Here is an 18,479-nt window from a genome sequence, read left to right on the forward strand (position 1 = left end):
GTTTAAAGTGAAATTCCGGCGTAAGTGTAAACCATGGTCAAACACACCGTAACACCGAGTTAGACCCCCCCTCGAGAGATCAATTTGCCCGACCGCTACATTCACGAGATCCAAATACCGCAATATCGCCACACACGGCGCTGTCCGGATCCACTGTCTGACCGCAACCAAAACGCCACCATTTGCCCAAAATAATGCTCAGAACTGCACCAAATGTCATCAATAGTACACACAGGGTCCCAGCACGTAGTACGAGTTGTCAAACATCTGCTAGCTTTGCCTGTTTTCTTTAGCAAGGAGATGCAACTCAACTCACCTACTTCTCCTCCGGGAGCCGCTCGTTGGTGAGGAAGCCCTGACGAGTCGATCACCGAGTGCACCGGAGTTCCGCAGCTCTTAAAAATGCTCATTTGCGCCTATATCGTGGCCAGCACTCGATAATAATAGTTATAAAGTGATATGCAAGATATAAAAAAAAAAAAACTCTGATTGTATTTCCATGAGGTAATTGTTGATTGAGCTGCGGAACTCCGGTGCACTCGGTGATCGACTCGTCAGGGCTTCCTCACCAACAAGCGGCTCCCGGAGGAGAAGTAGGTGAGTTGAGTTGCATCTCCTTGCTAAAGAAAACAGGCAAAGCTAGCAGATGTTTGACAACTCGTACTACGTGCTGGGACCCTGTGTGTACTATTGATGACATTTGGTGCAGTTCTGAGCATTATTTTGGGCAAATGGTGGCGTTTTGGTTGCGGTCAGACAGTGGATCCGGAGAGCGCCGTGTGTGGCGATATTGCGGTATTTGCTGAAGTTGGTGGATCTCGTGAATGTAGCGGTCGGGCAAATTGATCTCTCGAGGGGGGGTCTAACTCGGTGTTACGGTGTGTTTGACCATGGTTTACACTTACGCCGGAATTTCACTTTAAAGTAATTCGCGTTAAAGGGATAGTTCAACATTTTGGCAAATTGGCCCACTTTAGGAGTAGGTTCGTTACCTTTAATTGTTGGTACAAGCTACTTTTAGAACGGCAGAGCAGAGCTGTAAGATGCTCAGAGCTACGCTACGGAGGCTAATGGGATTTCTTGGTTTCCCTCATCAAATACACAATCCAACAACTCCAAAACGCTCTGGTGGACAAGTTGTTACCTGCACATTCACCACGCTATGAGACAATAACAGAACGTTACCAGACAGAATTGTTTTAGAGGTAAATGCAGCGTTTTGGAGTTGTTGGATTGTGTATTTGATGAGGGAAACCAATAAATCCCATTAGCCTCCGCAGCAAATCTCTGAGTAGCTCACGGCTCTGCTCCGCCGTTCTAAAAATAGCTTGCACTGACAAATAAGGGTAACCAACCTACTGCTATGACTATAGGGCTTATGGCAATGGGCTAATTTACCAAAATGTTGAACTATCCCTTTAACCTGTTATTATTGCAATAGCTTTGGCAGCCTTAGTTAAGTGACAATGATTTTCTTTAGTAGTCCTGAGTCCCTGTGGTTACATCTATCACTAGACAGTTTGTAATGCAATACCGTTTAAGGGCACAAAGGTTACGCACATTCAGCAGTGGAGAGATTTCTCCGGGCTCCCTGAATCTTTTCACAATGTTAGGGTTAGGGGAGACAGGTGAAAATCCTCTGCTGTCTTGCACTGAGAAACTCTGTTTTTAAAGTGACAGATAATTCTCTCAGGAAGTTCAGCACAAAAGTCGTGAGCCATGACCCATCTTTGCTTTCAAAGACTGAGGCTTTGTTGGATCAGTCTCATACCCAATCTCGACACCCATACTTGTAATCAATGAACCTCCTAGTTGAAGAAGTGTCCCAACTATTTGGGAAATCGAGTTTATACACATCGTATTTTAAAATGCTTTTTGAAGGCCGGAAAAAAAATGGAGACTGATTTTGAGGAAGATGAGCACAGGCGACTTTGTAATTCGGTCTCTTTGGAGAAAAAAATGTGGCGAGGTCATAGGAGGAGTTGGCAGAATAGAAAGAGATAAATCAACTGTATGACACAGACCTTTGGTCAAAGCTCAGCAGCAGCTCATCTCTTTGGTGATGGAGACCTTGGAGGGAAGTGAACTCTGCTTTCCACAACTGCTCAACGCCTCCTGCAGGAAGCCAAAGTATCCTCACTTTGAGATCGTGTTGATTTACACTCTGCTGTCACCCATCATTCTGCTCACTATGACTCTCAACCTGCTGGTCATCATCTCTATCTCCCACTTCAAGTACATAAATATTTCATTTCTGCATAAAACTAATGAATAGTGATGAAAAGTTAAAAGTCTGCATCAAGAAAATAATGCCTATTTTCAAAACTGTGAGAAAAAATGTTGAAAAAGAATGTTTTTTAAAATTCTGATGTGTTTTTATCTAAATTATAATTGATATTATATGGTAAGTGTAAAATGTTTTACTGGTCTTTCTCTCCAGGAAACTCCACACCCCCACCAACCACCTCCTGCTCTCTCTGGCTGTATCAGACTTTTCTGTGGGGCTCCTCATGATTTTACAAATATCATTCATAGACGGCTGCTGGTTGCTTGGTGACGTGATGTGTGCTTTCTATCAATATCTGGCATATATTATCACGTCTTCATCAGTAGGAAACATGGTGCTCATATCTGTTGACCGCTATGTGGCCATTTGTGACCCTATGCATTACTCCACCAAAGTCACTCAGAAAACAGCTCAAATCTGTGTTTATTTGTGTTGGTCAAGTTCTATAGTCATACAAGGTCTTCATCTAATGGACACACTGAAACAACCAGGCAGGTATAACTCCTGTTTTGGAGAGTGTGTGGTTGGAGTCAACTACATTGCTGGATTTTCAGATATTATTTTGAACTTTATTGCTCCGATTACTGTTATTGTTGTTTTGTATATGAGGGTCTTTGTTGTGGCTATTTCTCAGTCTCGTGCCATGCGTTCTCATACTGTAGCTGTCACTGCTAAGAAATCTGAGCTGAAAGCAGCCAGGACTCTGGGTGTTGTTGTGGTTGTGTTTATCATATGTATCTGCCCATATTATTGTGTCTCTCTGTCAAGCCGAGATGAAGTGGGGAATTCTTCATCTGTATCTGTTGTAATATATTTGTTTTATCTGAACTCCTGTCTAAACCCAATCATCTACGTTTTTTTTTACCCATGGTTTAGGAAATCAGTGAAACTCATCCTTATACTGCAGCCTGACTCTAATGTCCTCTAATGTCAACATGCAGTACAACAGAGACAGACACTGTAATGAGATCCTTACTATGGACAGGAAAATTCACTTATTGGTTAAATTAATAACACATGTAAAACTCTGGATATAAAGAGTTTGTTTTAACATTGTGTGTGTTACACTACAATATCCTCATCTAATGGCTCTATTTTATTTTCAATACAAAAGTGAAGTTATTCAGGATTTGTTAAGTACTGTGACACTAAACTAACCACTAACCAGCTTTGAGACTGCTGAAGGCCCTAAGCACCACGATGTCTTCATTCTATACTACACTACATGAAGAGCAATAAAATGATATGAATAAGATCGGATGATGTTTTGACATGATGTGCATCCAATGAGATGTGTGGCTGTCCATACTGTAAAGTAATAACATGATGCTTAGATGTGTGGAAAGGTGTGTAGTGGACATTTTTGCCAGACAGCCGTTGCAAAGAATAGCCTATGTTGTCTACTTCTTGTTTGATGATTTAAAGAAAATAACACATGTCAAACTCTGGATCGGAAGAGTTTGGTTTATTGTTCTCTCTCTAACATTCATGTTGTTATATTATCAAAATCAGTACCAGTGGTAAACTAATGAATTCATTTTTTGTTGTGTGAAAGTGAGAGAAAGTTGTGTGCCGCAGAAACTCTTGCACAGGGCTGTACATTAACTTTTTCTTTTTTTTTTTTAGCACATAGCCTAGTACTGTTGCTACAGAGTTTGGTAGTTTTGTAGCACAGGCCAGAAAAGTTGTAGAACACATGAAAATATCCATTACAGTGCAGACTTCATAATCCAGCCCGGTTCCCCATTGTTAGGCTGTACTTCCAGGGAAAGTAGACTCTACTTACCCACTAATTACAGAGAAATTTGGCTCTACTTACACACTAATAGCATTACTGTACAAAGTATGGATGAGCGAATAGCACCTGCGATATGATTTCTGTGTTCAATAATAAAAACATTTTAAAACTCTCTGAATGACTCATTATTGTGCATTTAAAGATATGTATATTACATTACTGTATTGTTCGTGTTTCGTCCTGGGATGATTCCATGGAAGTGCATTTGAGAGAGGTGGGTTTGCTTTGTATACAAGTCAGCCTGTCACGAGCCCATTTCCATAATATGTACCCATTTCTCAACATATTCTTATTCCAAATGATAACAATTGTACAAGACAAAACATAATAAATCCCTGGAATAGGGGTGAAACTTGCCTGCTGATACAAAAAAAAAGACTGTCACATTACAACTATCATGAGCCAAAGCATTTATTTATATTGTACAGTAGCTACTTCCTTCAATAGGCTATAGCTTACTAAAACAATTACAAAGAAAGTGGCTGCGAGTTATGCTGTAGTGGGAAATGATCCAGTTACACTATAAGTCCGGGCAAAGTAGGATGCAAGTGAACGGGAGATAGCCTACGCTCTAAGAGGCAGCCTACTGTAAGACTACAGGAAAATAGACGGTGCCGAAGCATACATGGTGCAGGTGAGGTCCACGTGCAATAAGCCAGTCGGACGCCCAGCTGGACCTGGAAGTCAAGCCATTGAGGTCACAAAGTCTGAACTCTCTGTTGCTACAACTGTTTTAGAGGATTCATCAGCCAGTGCTGTGGTTAGACAATGAATCAACAGCTGACTGAGGATGATGTCGTACAGTATATATACAAATGTGAGGCCTCTGTTACAGTTCATGAGAAAAAAAAGGGGGAAAAAGTAACTTTCAAAAGGGCACCTGTTTGGTCAAGAGGGCAAAGGGCAGGTGCTGTACAGTAGCACCACCTAGTGTCTATCTGTGCACACTGCCCACAGGTGTCATTACTGCTTGTTCCATCTACCAGATCAAAAAGATCTTCAGTTTTTGTAAGCAGTGTCAGTGGTAACATGTTTGTGTTTCCTCCAGGTGTATCTCAGAGCTCCAGTGAGTCCAGTGGTCCTCTGGCATCTCTAACCACAGCCGCCTCAACACTTCATTTTCTGTCTTTGTGTTGTATAAAAAATTGCACTTTTGTACAATCAGATATGGACAGAGTACTCGACCCCAGTACTTGAGTAAGAGTACAAATACTACTCCGTTACAAGTAAAAGTAGCTCAGTTGACATGTTACTCAAGTAAGAGTGAAAAAGTACTTGCTTTTAAAGGTAGCCTACTTAAGTAGCCTATCCAAAAGTACATGCTTTTAAATTTAGGCTAGGCTACTTTAAGTAAAAGTAAGAGTAAGAGTACATTTCTTATTTTTCACATCAATTAATTACTATATTTTTTTCTAAATTGATTTAAGGACCTTTTAACTTGTTTCTGAGAATTAACTCTTTGAAACCACCTGCACTGATGTGCTGCTTTTAGGGGTTAGGGTTTCCTTCTTTGACAAATACTATTTCCAATAGTATTTTAAGGGCAGACCTGAAAGTAGCTAACAAGTACTTTTCAGCCTTCCTAGAAATTAACTCGAGTAAAAGTAAAAATATTTGTCTTGACTCTTGGAAATGTATTCAAGTAAGAGTAATAAGTACCAAATAAATCTAATAGGCTACACATCCTCTGAATATGTACTACTTAAGTACAGTACTCAAGTAAATTTACTCCGTTACTGTCCACCACTGTGTGCAATTGATTTATATTCCTGGTGGTGTGTAATAATGAACTTGTCATTTAGACAGTTCCAGTAAACCTCCAGTAGATGGCGGTGTCCCCCTGTTAGTGTTTGTATTCTCCGTGAACCTAGGTCAGGTATCGCGTGAAGTCTGCACCTGAGAGCAGACGCCATTTTCTCTCAGACACGAGACAGACAGCAGCAGACCAGACCGAGGGAGTCGGTAGCAAAAACAAAGCAAACACGAAGCAAAGAGTAGCAGATAGCCACGGATAACGGCAGAGACGTCCACAGGCAGACCCGGCAGTCACAGGCGAATCCAGGTTCAACCCGATAAGCCGTGAACCGAGGAGAAAAAGAGTAAATGCAGTTCGGTAGCCGTTCAGACGGAAAAATGCATTTATTGTGCCATTAACTTGGTTTAGGGTGGTCTATGTTGCTTAAAATATACCTTTCAATGTTTTTCTGTGACTCTTGTGCATTTTCTACCGTAGTTTATCGTTTGATAAAAGATCGCTAGCTCGAAATGCTAATGCTAATAGCAGCCGCGACATGCTAATCGCTAGCTCGGAATGCTAATTTTGTCCATTGTTTATGCTTGGTTCATGCTAATCGCTATGCTAATCGCTAAACTAAAGCAAAGTCTTCATGTGGTTTGCGATGAATTGATGCAGTTTATTTATATTTTATGCCATTCGTACTGCTTATTTGAGTTATTAGCCACTGCAAATGGTAACAGCACCATTCAAGGTGTGGTATAATTCATTTTTTGATGAAGAAATTGCACTTTTGTGTATAACTGTAATTAATTTTATGTTACAGAGTTAAATATTAAAAAGGTGAATTAAAATAGTCAAAAACTGAAGATAAAAGATAAATAGAGGTTAATAAGGATGCATAAATTATGTGTCTGTTAATACTATTATTGATATGATAATTCATGAATAATTGATTACATTTATGGTTAAAACTAATTGTTTTAATTCATAATAATTCCATTTATTGTGTTTTAATGTATTTCCATGATTTTTGGTTGTTGGGACTCAGCCCAGTCCAAAACGGAGGACAAGACTGCATGGCTTCTTTGTCTCCCAGACAAAGGAAAACATTGAACTCAGCCTCCCAGCGTCCTTCACCTTTTCACACCTAGGTGTGGAACCTCCACTACTGACCCCCCATTGGTCAGGTATGGCCCCAGGACCTGTGAGGTCACAGGCCATATAAAAAGGAGAAGTTCGCTTCTTCTCTCTCTCTTCGTCTCTTCTCTTCCCCGCTCTTCAGCAGGAGCTGCCGCTCCCCTCAGCTCCTCACCTGGAGCTACTGCTACAGCTCTCCAATGATACCTCCACTGGTAGCGCCGCAAGTGCCTACCAACGGATTAAAGAAAAGGAACCAGCTAACACGACGCAAGCTCTGCTAGTTGAGCTACGGAGCCACAAAACAAAGCAACCAACTCTGCAAGGAGAAGGACTCTCCTCAACGGAACTCAAACTACTCAGCCAGGACGGCTGTAGTTCACTGGACAAAGACACAATCACTGGACTTGACAAACCGCAACAGGACCGGCAAAACCCTGCAACCGCAGGAATCCCCACCAGCACCGGATCTTCTCACCTTCATGTGACTTGGTAACGTAACTGGGCCTAGTTAGGAGGATTACCTTGCACCTTGAATAAGCATAGAGTACTTCAACCATGCCAATGTATGTATTGATTGAAATCAGTTAAAATACTTGAGCTTTGTTGTTGTTGCTTTGTTGTTGTCAGCTATAGTCTCATATTTAGTGAACCTATGTTTAACATGCAACTTGAGCGTTGAACAAAGGACACACCTTTGTTCACCTCCCCCACATCACATGTGGTTGGTCTTAGAGGCCATCTTGGAGGCCATTTGGTTGTAACCCCCTTTGTCTCAGGACAAGGCAACCATCCTCCATCTTTTCCATTGTCTGAGGTCACACTTCACACCTCACAGACACATGGTCATTCACACTTAGTCACACTCTCACCAACACACACACACACACCAACACACACACACACACACACACACACACGTATACATAGTGTATGTAGCTTGTCTTAGTTCCATGTTTTGTTATTCCGTTTTCTAGATGTGTCCAATAAACTTCCTTGAAACTTTACTTGTCTGTTAATGTTGTACAATAGTGAGTATGCCAACCTCTACGCAGTAGAACTTCTAAATCCTTCAACTTTGCAGCTATTGATAATGTTATTTTGTTAATAATTATTAACTTAATCATTAAACAAGGTTCTATATTAATAGTTAGCACACCCTTATGAGACTGACTTTGGTACATTGGCTGTCTGGTGCCCCGAGGTGGATTTAATAAAATTAAATCCCATTAATAATTTTTATAGTAATTATTAATATTTTGGTATTGATATTTTACTAATTTGATAGCCAATAACCCTCTTAATAATAACTTTACTTATAGTTGGTATAACCCCAACATAAATGGTGCTTCCGTTGTGAGGCATCTAAATAATCTTAACACCTTTTCTTATAAGTTGTGTTAGAGCACAACATTAAATGGTTTCCCCGTGCGAGACATAATTACACTTTCTCTTTAGTTGTGCTAGAGCACAACATTAATGGTGCCCCGTGTGAGGCTGTGTACTGTTGGCATTTATTCACATTTGTACAATATTAATTGTGAGCAAAATTTTGGACATTACTGAAAGTGAAATCCAAAACTGAACTAACCAAAAGTTCACATAAAACAGAGTCTGCTACACGAGTAGACATCTGACTTTACATGCAGAAAGTGAATTGTGCTGAATTTTGATTTATTCCTGAGTTTTGCGAAAACTCCATGAGAATTAAGCCCATTGTGCTGCATCAAGAATTTGCGACTGTTGCTAGTCTTTCCAGTTGAGTCTTCTCTGTAGGAACTTTAAGAATTCCTGTCCCGCATTTGAATACCATGTATTCAATGCTACTTTGTTCTGTCAAAATTGGTTGTTAAGCTAAGTGCTCCCCTTACCCTTAACTTTAAGACACAGCGTGCCGCCGGCCCTGTGTAACCTAGAGAGCGTGTACCGGTTGTCACTGCCATGCATTTCAACCTGATTAAGAATAGAGCTTGAAGATAGAGCCACAGTGTGCTGCCAGCCCTGTGAAGTTTTGTACCTCGCTGCCACTCCCAGCTTGAGTTACTGTAAGAAACCACTGGAGTAGTGCATAGCCAAAGCTACACTACTACAAGGTGTCTGCCAAGCAACACCACTGCAAACAATTTGCTTTGCTTTATAGGTTTCTCAGATTTGCTTAATCTCACCTCTCAGAGTAACAATGGAGAACCCCTCTGTAGAGCAGTTCATGTCTGCCCTGGCTCAGAGCCTAAACCCCGGCTACTCTGAACTCATCAACAAGTTGAATCTCAGTGAGTGTAGGAAAGAATTGGACTTGCTACTTAATGACAGATGGGATGCTCAGAGAGCATCCAAGGGCCCGTTGTTACGATGCATGCTTCTGATCTGCCACAGACAGGCCAGTCTTTCAGCTCAGACCAAAGCAACTCTGGAACAAGAGGTAGAGTCCCTAAGAGTGCAAAATGCTAGTCTACTTCAAGAAGTGAAGACAGCAAATCAGAAAGCCTTACGTTACCTAGAAAGCTTGCACTCAGCAGAGTTAGATCTCTGCTCACAGAAGGAGGAGTTGTTTAAACTTAGGTCAGAACGCTCTGACTCTCCACAGTCTTTCAGACAAAGTGATTCAGGTTACTCGGATTCACACTCCTCCCTTGGAGAAAGGTTAACTCCTTCCCCATGCAGATGGGGACATTTCCCACCTGACCTGAAGTCCTTGGGAACTAAGCCAGCTCCCCAACCTCCACTAAGGTGCAGAGGTAACAGCCACCTGGCTTCCCATCTTTCTCACGTAGATAGTGAAGAGACATGTAGCGTATCATCTAGTGTATATACTGCACCTCATTCTCAGCCAGTTAACTATGCTTTCACCCGTGCTCAGCCCTCCAAAGGGGGGACTAGAGCATTTCAGGATTGTTCATCCTCTTCCCTGCAACACCAGGAGAGTGATGACAGGTGTTCAGTCCCTGTCTTCCCACCTGTAAGACCCAGAGCACAGGCGGTAGATGTCCAGGATAGCTTAGTCTCGCCTTCATCTGACAGGACCACCCAGTATCCCCGCCTTGAAGTGCTTGAGTTCCTAGCTAAGGACTTACAATTCTTTGATCCTGACAATGGTAATCATAACATTGATGATTACCTCAGTGAACTAGACCACAGCCTAGTTGACTTACCAAGCGCTACCCACAGGGAGAAAGTCAAACTTGTGTGGAAAACCAGCTCAAAAGCTGTTCACAAGTTCATGCAGTCACTTCCTCCCAGAGTCAGAGACAACTACCATGATCTTTGTCAAGCACTGTTAGATGAGTTTTCTTCCCCTGTTGATGAGGTCTCAGGAATAGTTGCAGCTTCTCAAATTAAACACTCCCGTCTTGAGCACCCCAGAAACTTTTACAAACGTTTCAGACATGCGTATTTTCAAGGAAAGAATGCACCAGGCATGGAGGAAAGCCCCCTTTTTAAGTCTATGTTTGTGAAAAATCTTCACCCCTCAATATACATGCAGGTTGCACTCATGACAAGGAAGGGTGAGCTCTCAATGCATGAAGTTCGGAAGATGACATATGTGACCTGGGAAACTCTAGTCTCTTTCAAGACACAGGGGAAAACAACTGAGCCCAGCAGCTCAAACATGCAGGTGTCACACAGACCTGCAAGCTCAAGACGTCTCCCTCGCAACACGCCAAAGGGGGGTGACAGTCGGCCACGTTCAGACACCGAGTGCAACTGCCGTGTCCACCATCTGCATAGAGATAGGCATTCACACGGTAGAAGCTGTAGGAAGCCTTATGCTCAAATTGTGGCCCAAAACTATGAGCAATCAGATGATAGCCCCATCATCTCTGACCACAGTGTAAAACATGGTCAGCACCTTTCAGATAGTGACAGTGCTTCTGAATGCCTCTCTGTCTCCAGCTACCAGGAGCGTTACAGCCCTGAGCCAGGTGTGAGGAAACACCAAAGACACAAAAGCTCCAGAGCTTCCTCCTCACACCACAGACAATCAAACAAGTACTAGTGCAGGATTCCTTGATTTTCTTACAGTTAGAGCTCAGCATGGTTTTGTTAGCAACAGCAGCAAATTCTGATTTGATTCAGCCATCACTGTGATTTCTGCAAGTAATCTTGGATCGACTCCTCTGCAGTATCTTATTAATGACATTGTATAGACACCTATCATGACATGTCATTCACCTCTCTCACCATAGCATCACTAACACCCACATTCCATCATTTACACTGACAAATAACTAGAAGATGTTATTTTGTGTTGTGTGTTATGTTTCATTCTGTATGTAAGTGGATTTTGTTCTGTAGTCTGTCTATGCTTAGTCAAGATAGATAGAAACCAAATGCCCAGTTGGTTTGTGAACTGCCCAGATATCATTTTGAATGGACTATGGACTATGGTGCTCACAGGATCACACATCACGTGGGATCCTGAGACCAAAAGGGGGATGTTGGGACTCAGCCCAGTCCAAAACGGAGGACAAGACTGCATGGCTTCTTTGTCTCCCAGACAAAGGAAAACATTGAACTCAGCCTCCCAGCGTCCTTCACCTTTTCACACCTAGGTGTGGAACCTCCACTACTGACCCCCCATTGGTCAGGTATGGCCCCAGGACCTGTGAGGTCACAGGCCATATAAAAAGGAGAAGTTCGCTTCTTCTCTCTCTCTTCGTCTCTTCTCTTCCCCGCTCTTCAGCAGGAGCTGCCGCTCCCCTCAGCTCCTCACCTGGAGCTACTGCTACAGCTCTCCAATGATACCTCCACTGGTAGCGCCGCAAGTGCCTACCAACGGATTAAAGAAAAGGAACCAGCTAACACGACGCAAGCTCTGCTAGTTGAGCTACGGAGCCACAAAACAAAGCAACCAACTCTGCAAGGAGAAGGACTCTCCTCAACGGAACTCAAACTACTCAGCCAGGACGGCTGTAGTTCACTGGACAAAGACACAATCACTGGACTTGACAAACCGCAACAGGACCGGCAAAACCCTGCAACCGCAGGAATCCCCACCAGCACCGGATCTTCTCACCTTCATGTGACTTGGTAACGTAACTGGGCCTAGTTAGGAGGATTACCTTGCACCTTGAATAAGCATAGAGTACTTCAACCATGCCAATGTATGTATTGATTGAAATCAGTTAAAATACTTGAGCTTTGTTGTTGTTGCTTTGTTGTTGTCAGCTATAGTCTCATATTTAGTGAACCTATGTTTAACATGCAACTTGAGCGTTGAACAAAGGACACACCTTTGTTCACCTCCCCCACATCACATGTGGTTGGTCTTAGAGGCCATCTTGGAGGCCATTTGGTTGTAACCATAGACTGTAAAAAGAATGGACGTAGCGTCCGTGACGTCACCCATTGGTTTTGGGGAGTCGTTTTTGTGACTCAAATATGGCGGCCTGAACAGCGCCATGTTGGATTGGCCGGCCGAGTTCCCGCCCACTGGCCTCGAAGCAGCTGTCCACGGAGCTGCTCGGACCTGTCACTCAACGTTTCCGCGCCCTAATTGGTCAGAATTTTAACCTTATAACAGTAAAACGGCAGAGTTAAAAAAAAATTCACCCCCCTCAGAGTGTGTGCGGGGGTAGAAACTATCGATTGAGACGAAAAAACGTTCTGACACCAGGCTTTTAACATGTTTACTGAGGATGTAAAGTCGGCGATTTTAACATGGGGGTCTATGGGGAATGCTCCCTTCTGACACCAGCCCCCAGAGGAATCCGAGGGGATTGCAGTTTTTTGAACGCGGAAGTGAGCTTCACTTCTCAGACCGACAACTGCCCCCTTGGTTGTAACCCCCTTTGTCTCAGGACAAGGCAACCATCCTCCATCTTTTCCATTGTCTGAGGTCACACTTCACACCTCACAGACACATGGTCATTCACACTTAGTCACACTCTCACCAACACACACACACACACCAACACACACACACACACACACACACACACGTATACATAGTGTATGTAGCTTGTCTTAGTTCCATGTTTTGTTATTCCGTTTTCTAGATGTGTCCAATAAACTTCCTTGAAACTTTACTTGTCTGTTAATGTTGTACAATAGTGAGTATGCCAACCTCTACGCAGTAGAACTTCTAAATCCTTCAACTTTGCAGCTATTGATAATGTTATTTTGTTAATAATTATTAACTTAATCATTAAACAAGGTTCTATATTAATAGTTAGCACACCCTTATGAGACTGACTTTGGTACATTGGCTGTCTGGTGCCCCGAGGTGGATTTAATAAAATTAAATCCCATTAATAATTTTTATAGTAATTATTAATATTTTGGTATTGATATTTTACTAATTTGATAGCCAATAACCCTCTTAATAATAACTTTACTTATAGTTGGTATAACCCCAACATAAATGGTGCTTCCGTTGTGAGGCATCTAAATAATCTTAACACCTTTTCTTATAAGTTGTGTTAGAGCACAACATTAAATGGTTTCCCCGTGCGAGACATAATTACACTTTCTCTTTAGTTGTGCTAGAGCACAACATGGTTATATTTCATGTTTGAACTGAGAGGATGATATGTCATAAGAAACTGAGACAGAATCAGATTAAGTTCTTATAACTATGCATTTTCTGTGTTGATTGTTTTTTTCCTTTGCTAGTCTGAACTACTGTCCGAGAAATAGAGAGAAAGAGACGATTAAGATGGCGAGCCCAGCCCAGCGATTCTGAGAGAGTTGGAGAAGCAGTGTGGAGTGCAGAACCTACCTCGACGACTCCAGATCATCTGAATCTCACACTCTGAGAACAGATAAGACACACACACTCTTCACCTACCCGGGTGGTAGTAGTAGTAATAGTAGTAAAAAGACACTGAGGACAAAGAAGCTGAATTGACATTGATACACAGACACACACATTGGATTCTCTTGAACTGAACCAGAGCTCAGTTTCCTAGGACTCTTCTTTTCTTTTGTTTTATTTTTTGTTTTACGGTGCCTTATTTTGGAATCAGTGTACAACCTGGTGTTTATTATTTTGTTTTTCATTGATATTAAAATATCACCTGTTCATGAGACCAGCCAGTGAAGCAAAAACACCAAAAAACATACTTCTGTAGAAATCCTATTCCCCTCTCAACTGCAACTGTGTCCAAAATTTCCCATCAAGTTACACATAAGAAGAAATGTAAGTTATACGTTGAAACTGAAAAACTACTTTGTATTTGTGGCACCTTTAGTCCTAGCTTTGAGAATTAAGGGATACTCGCATCTCTCTAGGTCCGGTAGTTGGGGAAGTGACTCAAAAAGAGGAGTGGTTTGGTTTCTTTGATAAACAGTGATGAACAATAGACCATTCTTTAGTAGAATAGTTCCATTCTTTTCAGCATCCTTGCAGAAACCAGTCAGACATTCATTATTATCTGTTAGGGACATGTTTACACTGTTCAATTTCCAATTCAGTTTTATTTGTATGATACCAAGCTACTTTCCAGGGTTAGGTGAATGTTACAGGTACACGGAGAGCAACCGACAGCAAACAGAGCTAGACTCAGAGAGGGGAGCAGGATCAAAAGCACACACATACGGTCAACATATACATCGTGACAATTATATGTGCACTCTTAGTACCACAAAAACTGGATGTGGTAAAACATTTTCATGAGAAAAAGATGTTCAATTCCTGTACAGCATGTGTCACTGCCACAAGAGACAGACAGACATATACTGTGGTATCTGACTGTCAAACCTGCCCTCAGTTTCCTGTTGTTAATCACGCACGAGCACTAAGGTATTGAGTCGGGGTGGCTTCATTTGATCAGCCCACTCAACACACTGTGGATATCTGGCATCAAAAGAACAACGTGAAGTGGAGATAGACGTACTGGATCAACAGCTGGATATCTCTGTTAATGTAGAGGAACCATAGGGTGATTGCCTCAAGTGGAAAAGGATGGTTGAAGCGCCAGAAAATATTTACGCAAATGAAAGTGAGATCATCCACTATCTGGACGCCAGTGGAACTCAATGTGCACACTCAGGTAATGAATGCTTACAAATATCTATGCAGGTTTGAAAAAAATACTTAAATGTATAACAGCAAATCAGAAGAATCTAGTTCCCTGTAATTTATGGTTGAAGCGTGGTTGTGTGGGGCCGTCATAGTCGGTGTGTTACCTGCAGTATATTTGGATCAGCCTGCTGCCAGTTATTAGAGGCAGCCATGTCTAGGCAACTGGCGCAGAGGCCAAAGCTGCTGTGCACAGGGCCAGTAGAAAAAAAAAATGTTTTTAGATGTACAATCAAATATCCATTCAAATCTACACCTAATTTCCAGGGTCTTATTTTCCCATCAGAACAGTGAAGCCTAACTCTGATTCATTCAGCTGACCTGCACTTGTGCGTCAGAATATGGTAGATCAGCTGTTGAAAAGATGCAGTGGCAAAGGAAAATGCTCAAGATGCACTGAGAATATTCTACATAAAGCTAACATTTAGGGTAGGCATCTTTTAAAAGTGTAATAGATTGAAGTTATTTACAATTAAGGTTCTCACATTGTGGGTCATTACTGCAAAGGCAGTTGCTGTGTTTTGGTTGGTCAACACTTTTTTAGATGTGCTTACTGAGCCAAAGTGGCACCTGTAGTATGTGTGTCTGTTGGCCGGAAGTCTCAAGTAAAGACGTGTTCTGAAGCTATGCCCGGCCTGATTATTGCCTCCTGCACAAAACACTACAAAAAGTGTCTAAAACATTTTTGTGCTGGCCCCCTGCTCATCGGCACATGGCTCTACTTGTGCACCATACTCCCTGCTGCCTCTCATAACTGGCAGTGCACTAGGCTGACACACTGACTATGCATGACTCGCATACAGCGCATCTTCAACTACTCAGAGATAACCCACAATGTCTAAATGAGGGTCAATACAACAGTGAAATATGAGACGACAAAACCAGAGGCGAGCAACTCCTAGTTTAAGTAGTTCAAGTGTGGTTTCTTCATTCCTACTTAAATAGAAATGTGTCTGCGGTCACAAGGGTTTTGCTGTAATTTGTCTAACCTGATTGTGACCTTTGCTTAAGCTCAATTTTCTATGAACATTTTCTTGAAATGTTCAGTATCAACACATTGTGACTTGCAAAGTAAGTAAACTAGCATCCTCATGTTCCTGGGAAGCTAAACCTGATCTGATTACTTTCCTTAAAACATATTTGCTGTTTCAAATAAACGTAATTTCTTTGGCTGTGAGTTTCTTGAGCCACGCGGCTTGTGCATGACTATGTGATATGAATTTATTCTGACATATTATTAATGATGACTTGTACTCTCAGGTGGTGAATATGTAAAGAAGAGTTCTTGCAGAGCTGCTGCAGTGCTTCTGTGTCTCCTGTGTCTTCTCCTCATGGCTGGACTCATGACTCTGTTTTTTTTATGTGAGTAGTTTGTTATTATGCTAGCAGTAAAAGAGTCACATAAGCTAACAGTGATTTTTCATTGTATCTTTGCCAAACACAGTCAACAAAGGAAACTCAGAGAGGGACGAGAGGATGGTCCAGTTACACAACAACCTGACAAAAGAATTAGAGAGCAGACAACAAGATCTACTGAAAACACTTCAAAGTAATTATTCATTTCTTCAATGTTTGTACATGTAAATCCCTCAAAGTAACTTTTTGTAGGTCATGACCTCCAGTTAACCCAGGCTAAACAATTGCACCAAAACCACAGAGTGCCACAGAAAGACTAACTGGAGAGGGTAAAATGAGAAGCTATATGACTAAGCAAGGTGAAGTTCCTATTTTTAGTGCCTGTTGAATATGAAATTTAAGAAATGCTGAAATTATATATTTTCAGCTGACATCCCAAGTCACGCATATTCACAACAAAAATAGATGTGGGGTAATAAACAGGGCTATCCGCACGAATCAGAAGAGGAACGTCTTTCAGACGGTAAACAACTGGAGAATAATCTGAGACTCAATAGCAAAACCAAAAGGTATATTAGGTGGACACCTAAATATATGTAGCTTAAGATCAAAATGTGAGCAGATCAATCATCTTTTGTTTCATTTGTTAATCAGAGACTTGGCTTCATAAAAATTCTTCCTCAGCTGATGTTAGAGTTCCAGGTTATAGGGGACATCCGGGGACAGAGCTGAGGCGAAAGGTGGTGGGGTCCTTGTCTATGTAAAAGAAGCTATTCGATGCAGTGAAATTAAATGGCAGGGTCCAAATGACTACATGGCAATTAGTTCTCAGACATTTCATATTCATGGTCCTTGGTGGATGATCCACCTGTATTTGGTCTACTACATAGTACCACTGTTAGGTCAAAATGTCACCATGACCAACTGACAGTCATTGCTCCCCAGATAAAACCTTTTAATATTTATATGAAATCCATCACAGATAGAGGTTGTGAGTGCTGGAGAAGGTTTGGCACCAGGTTTTACTATGTATCAACTGAGCCGAAGACGTGGCAGGAGAGCAGAGACCAGTGCAAAGACAGAGGAGCTGATTTGGTGATCATCGATAGTGAAGAGGAACAGGTGAGACGAAAATGTATAATGTGTTCTTGTTCCTTATGTTAGTGCAGCATTAGTGACACACATGAAGAAACCATGCTTAAAATGTCAATTCCCATATTTTTCTTGTGAATAGGAATTTTTGGTTGGATTGAAAATAAGAGTTTGGATTGGGCTGACTGAGGATGAGGAGAATGTCTGGAAATGGGTGAATGGGACAAAGCTGATGAACGAAAGGTAAAAAAAAAAGTCATGCTGTTGTGTCGTTAGCTAGCTACCTAGAATTAATCACAAAGATCAGCTGAAGCCGATAGGAATGGCTAGGTGTTTGGTCATACACCAAAGTACTGCACCAACTACTATTCTGACCTGATGATGGCACAGGATGAAAAGTCAGAGAATCATTGTGATTATAAATCATCTTCAGAGGAACATGATTGTATATGTGTTGTATATGTCACAGCAATCCATCAATTACTTACTGTAAATCTCAAACCTTGAGCAGTAAGGGAGAATATTTTGATATTGACTATAATCTGGATCTGACAGTTTATTTACATCTACTTCCATTCAGTTCAAATCCACAAGATATATTAACGTTTATCCCCATACTTAAATTCTCCATACAATAATACCCATAATAACTGTATAGCTGTATTATTTGAGCAGTCAGCAGAACCTCAGCCATCCATCATATAATGCAATAAGACAGAAAAGAAAAGAGTGTGTGAAGACAAATGATTTTCATTCCTGATTTCTATCTCCTCACAGTTATTGGGGACCTTCGCAGCCTGACAACTATGGAAACAATGAGGACTGTGTAGAAGTTAGAGTAACTGATAATGAACCATTACTTAAGTGGAATGACTTACCTTGTTTATATAAAAATAACTGGGTATGTGAAACAAATGATGTGTAACAGAAAATGTGACCATTACATGTGCTACTTGTCTGACAACAGTTTGATTGTTGGAAATGATCAGAGGGGAGGCTGGGCAGAGTTTTTAAATGGGACAGTTGTAACACTTTCAATTTCAGGAGCAAG

The 18,479-nt window shown here is 41.5% G+C and overlaps 1 protein-coding gene, 1 long non-coding RNA gene and 1 pseudogene across 2 annotated transcripts in view; 2 read left to right on the forward strand and 1 right to left on the reverse strand.

The window, feature by feature from the left end:
* LOC146965504 (uncharacterized) overlaps positions 1-18,479 on the reverse strand; it is a 518,674-nt gene that overhangs the window by 327,781 nt on the left and 172,414 nt on the right. The window lies entirely within an intron of this gene.
* On the forward strand, positions 2,063-3,215 carry LOC146965515 (trace amine-associated receptor 13c-like). Its single transcript, XM_085765392.1, has 2 exons — positions 2,063-2,235; positions 2,441-3,215. Exons 1-2 carry the CDS (start codon positions 2,063-2,065, stop codon positions 3,213-3,215), a joined length of 948 nt encoding a protein of 315 aa, XP_085621518.1.
* LOC146965516 (uncharacterized) lies at positions 9,140-18,353 on the forward strand (annotated as a pseudogene).

This window comes from Trachurus japonicus, chromosome 21, assembly GCF_045865225.1.
Source record: "Trachurus japonicus isolate A0001 chromosome 21, Traja_1.0".
NCBI lineage: Eukaryota > Metazoa > Chordata > Actinopteri > Carangiformes > Carangidae > Trachurus > Trachurus japonicus.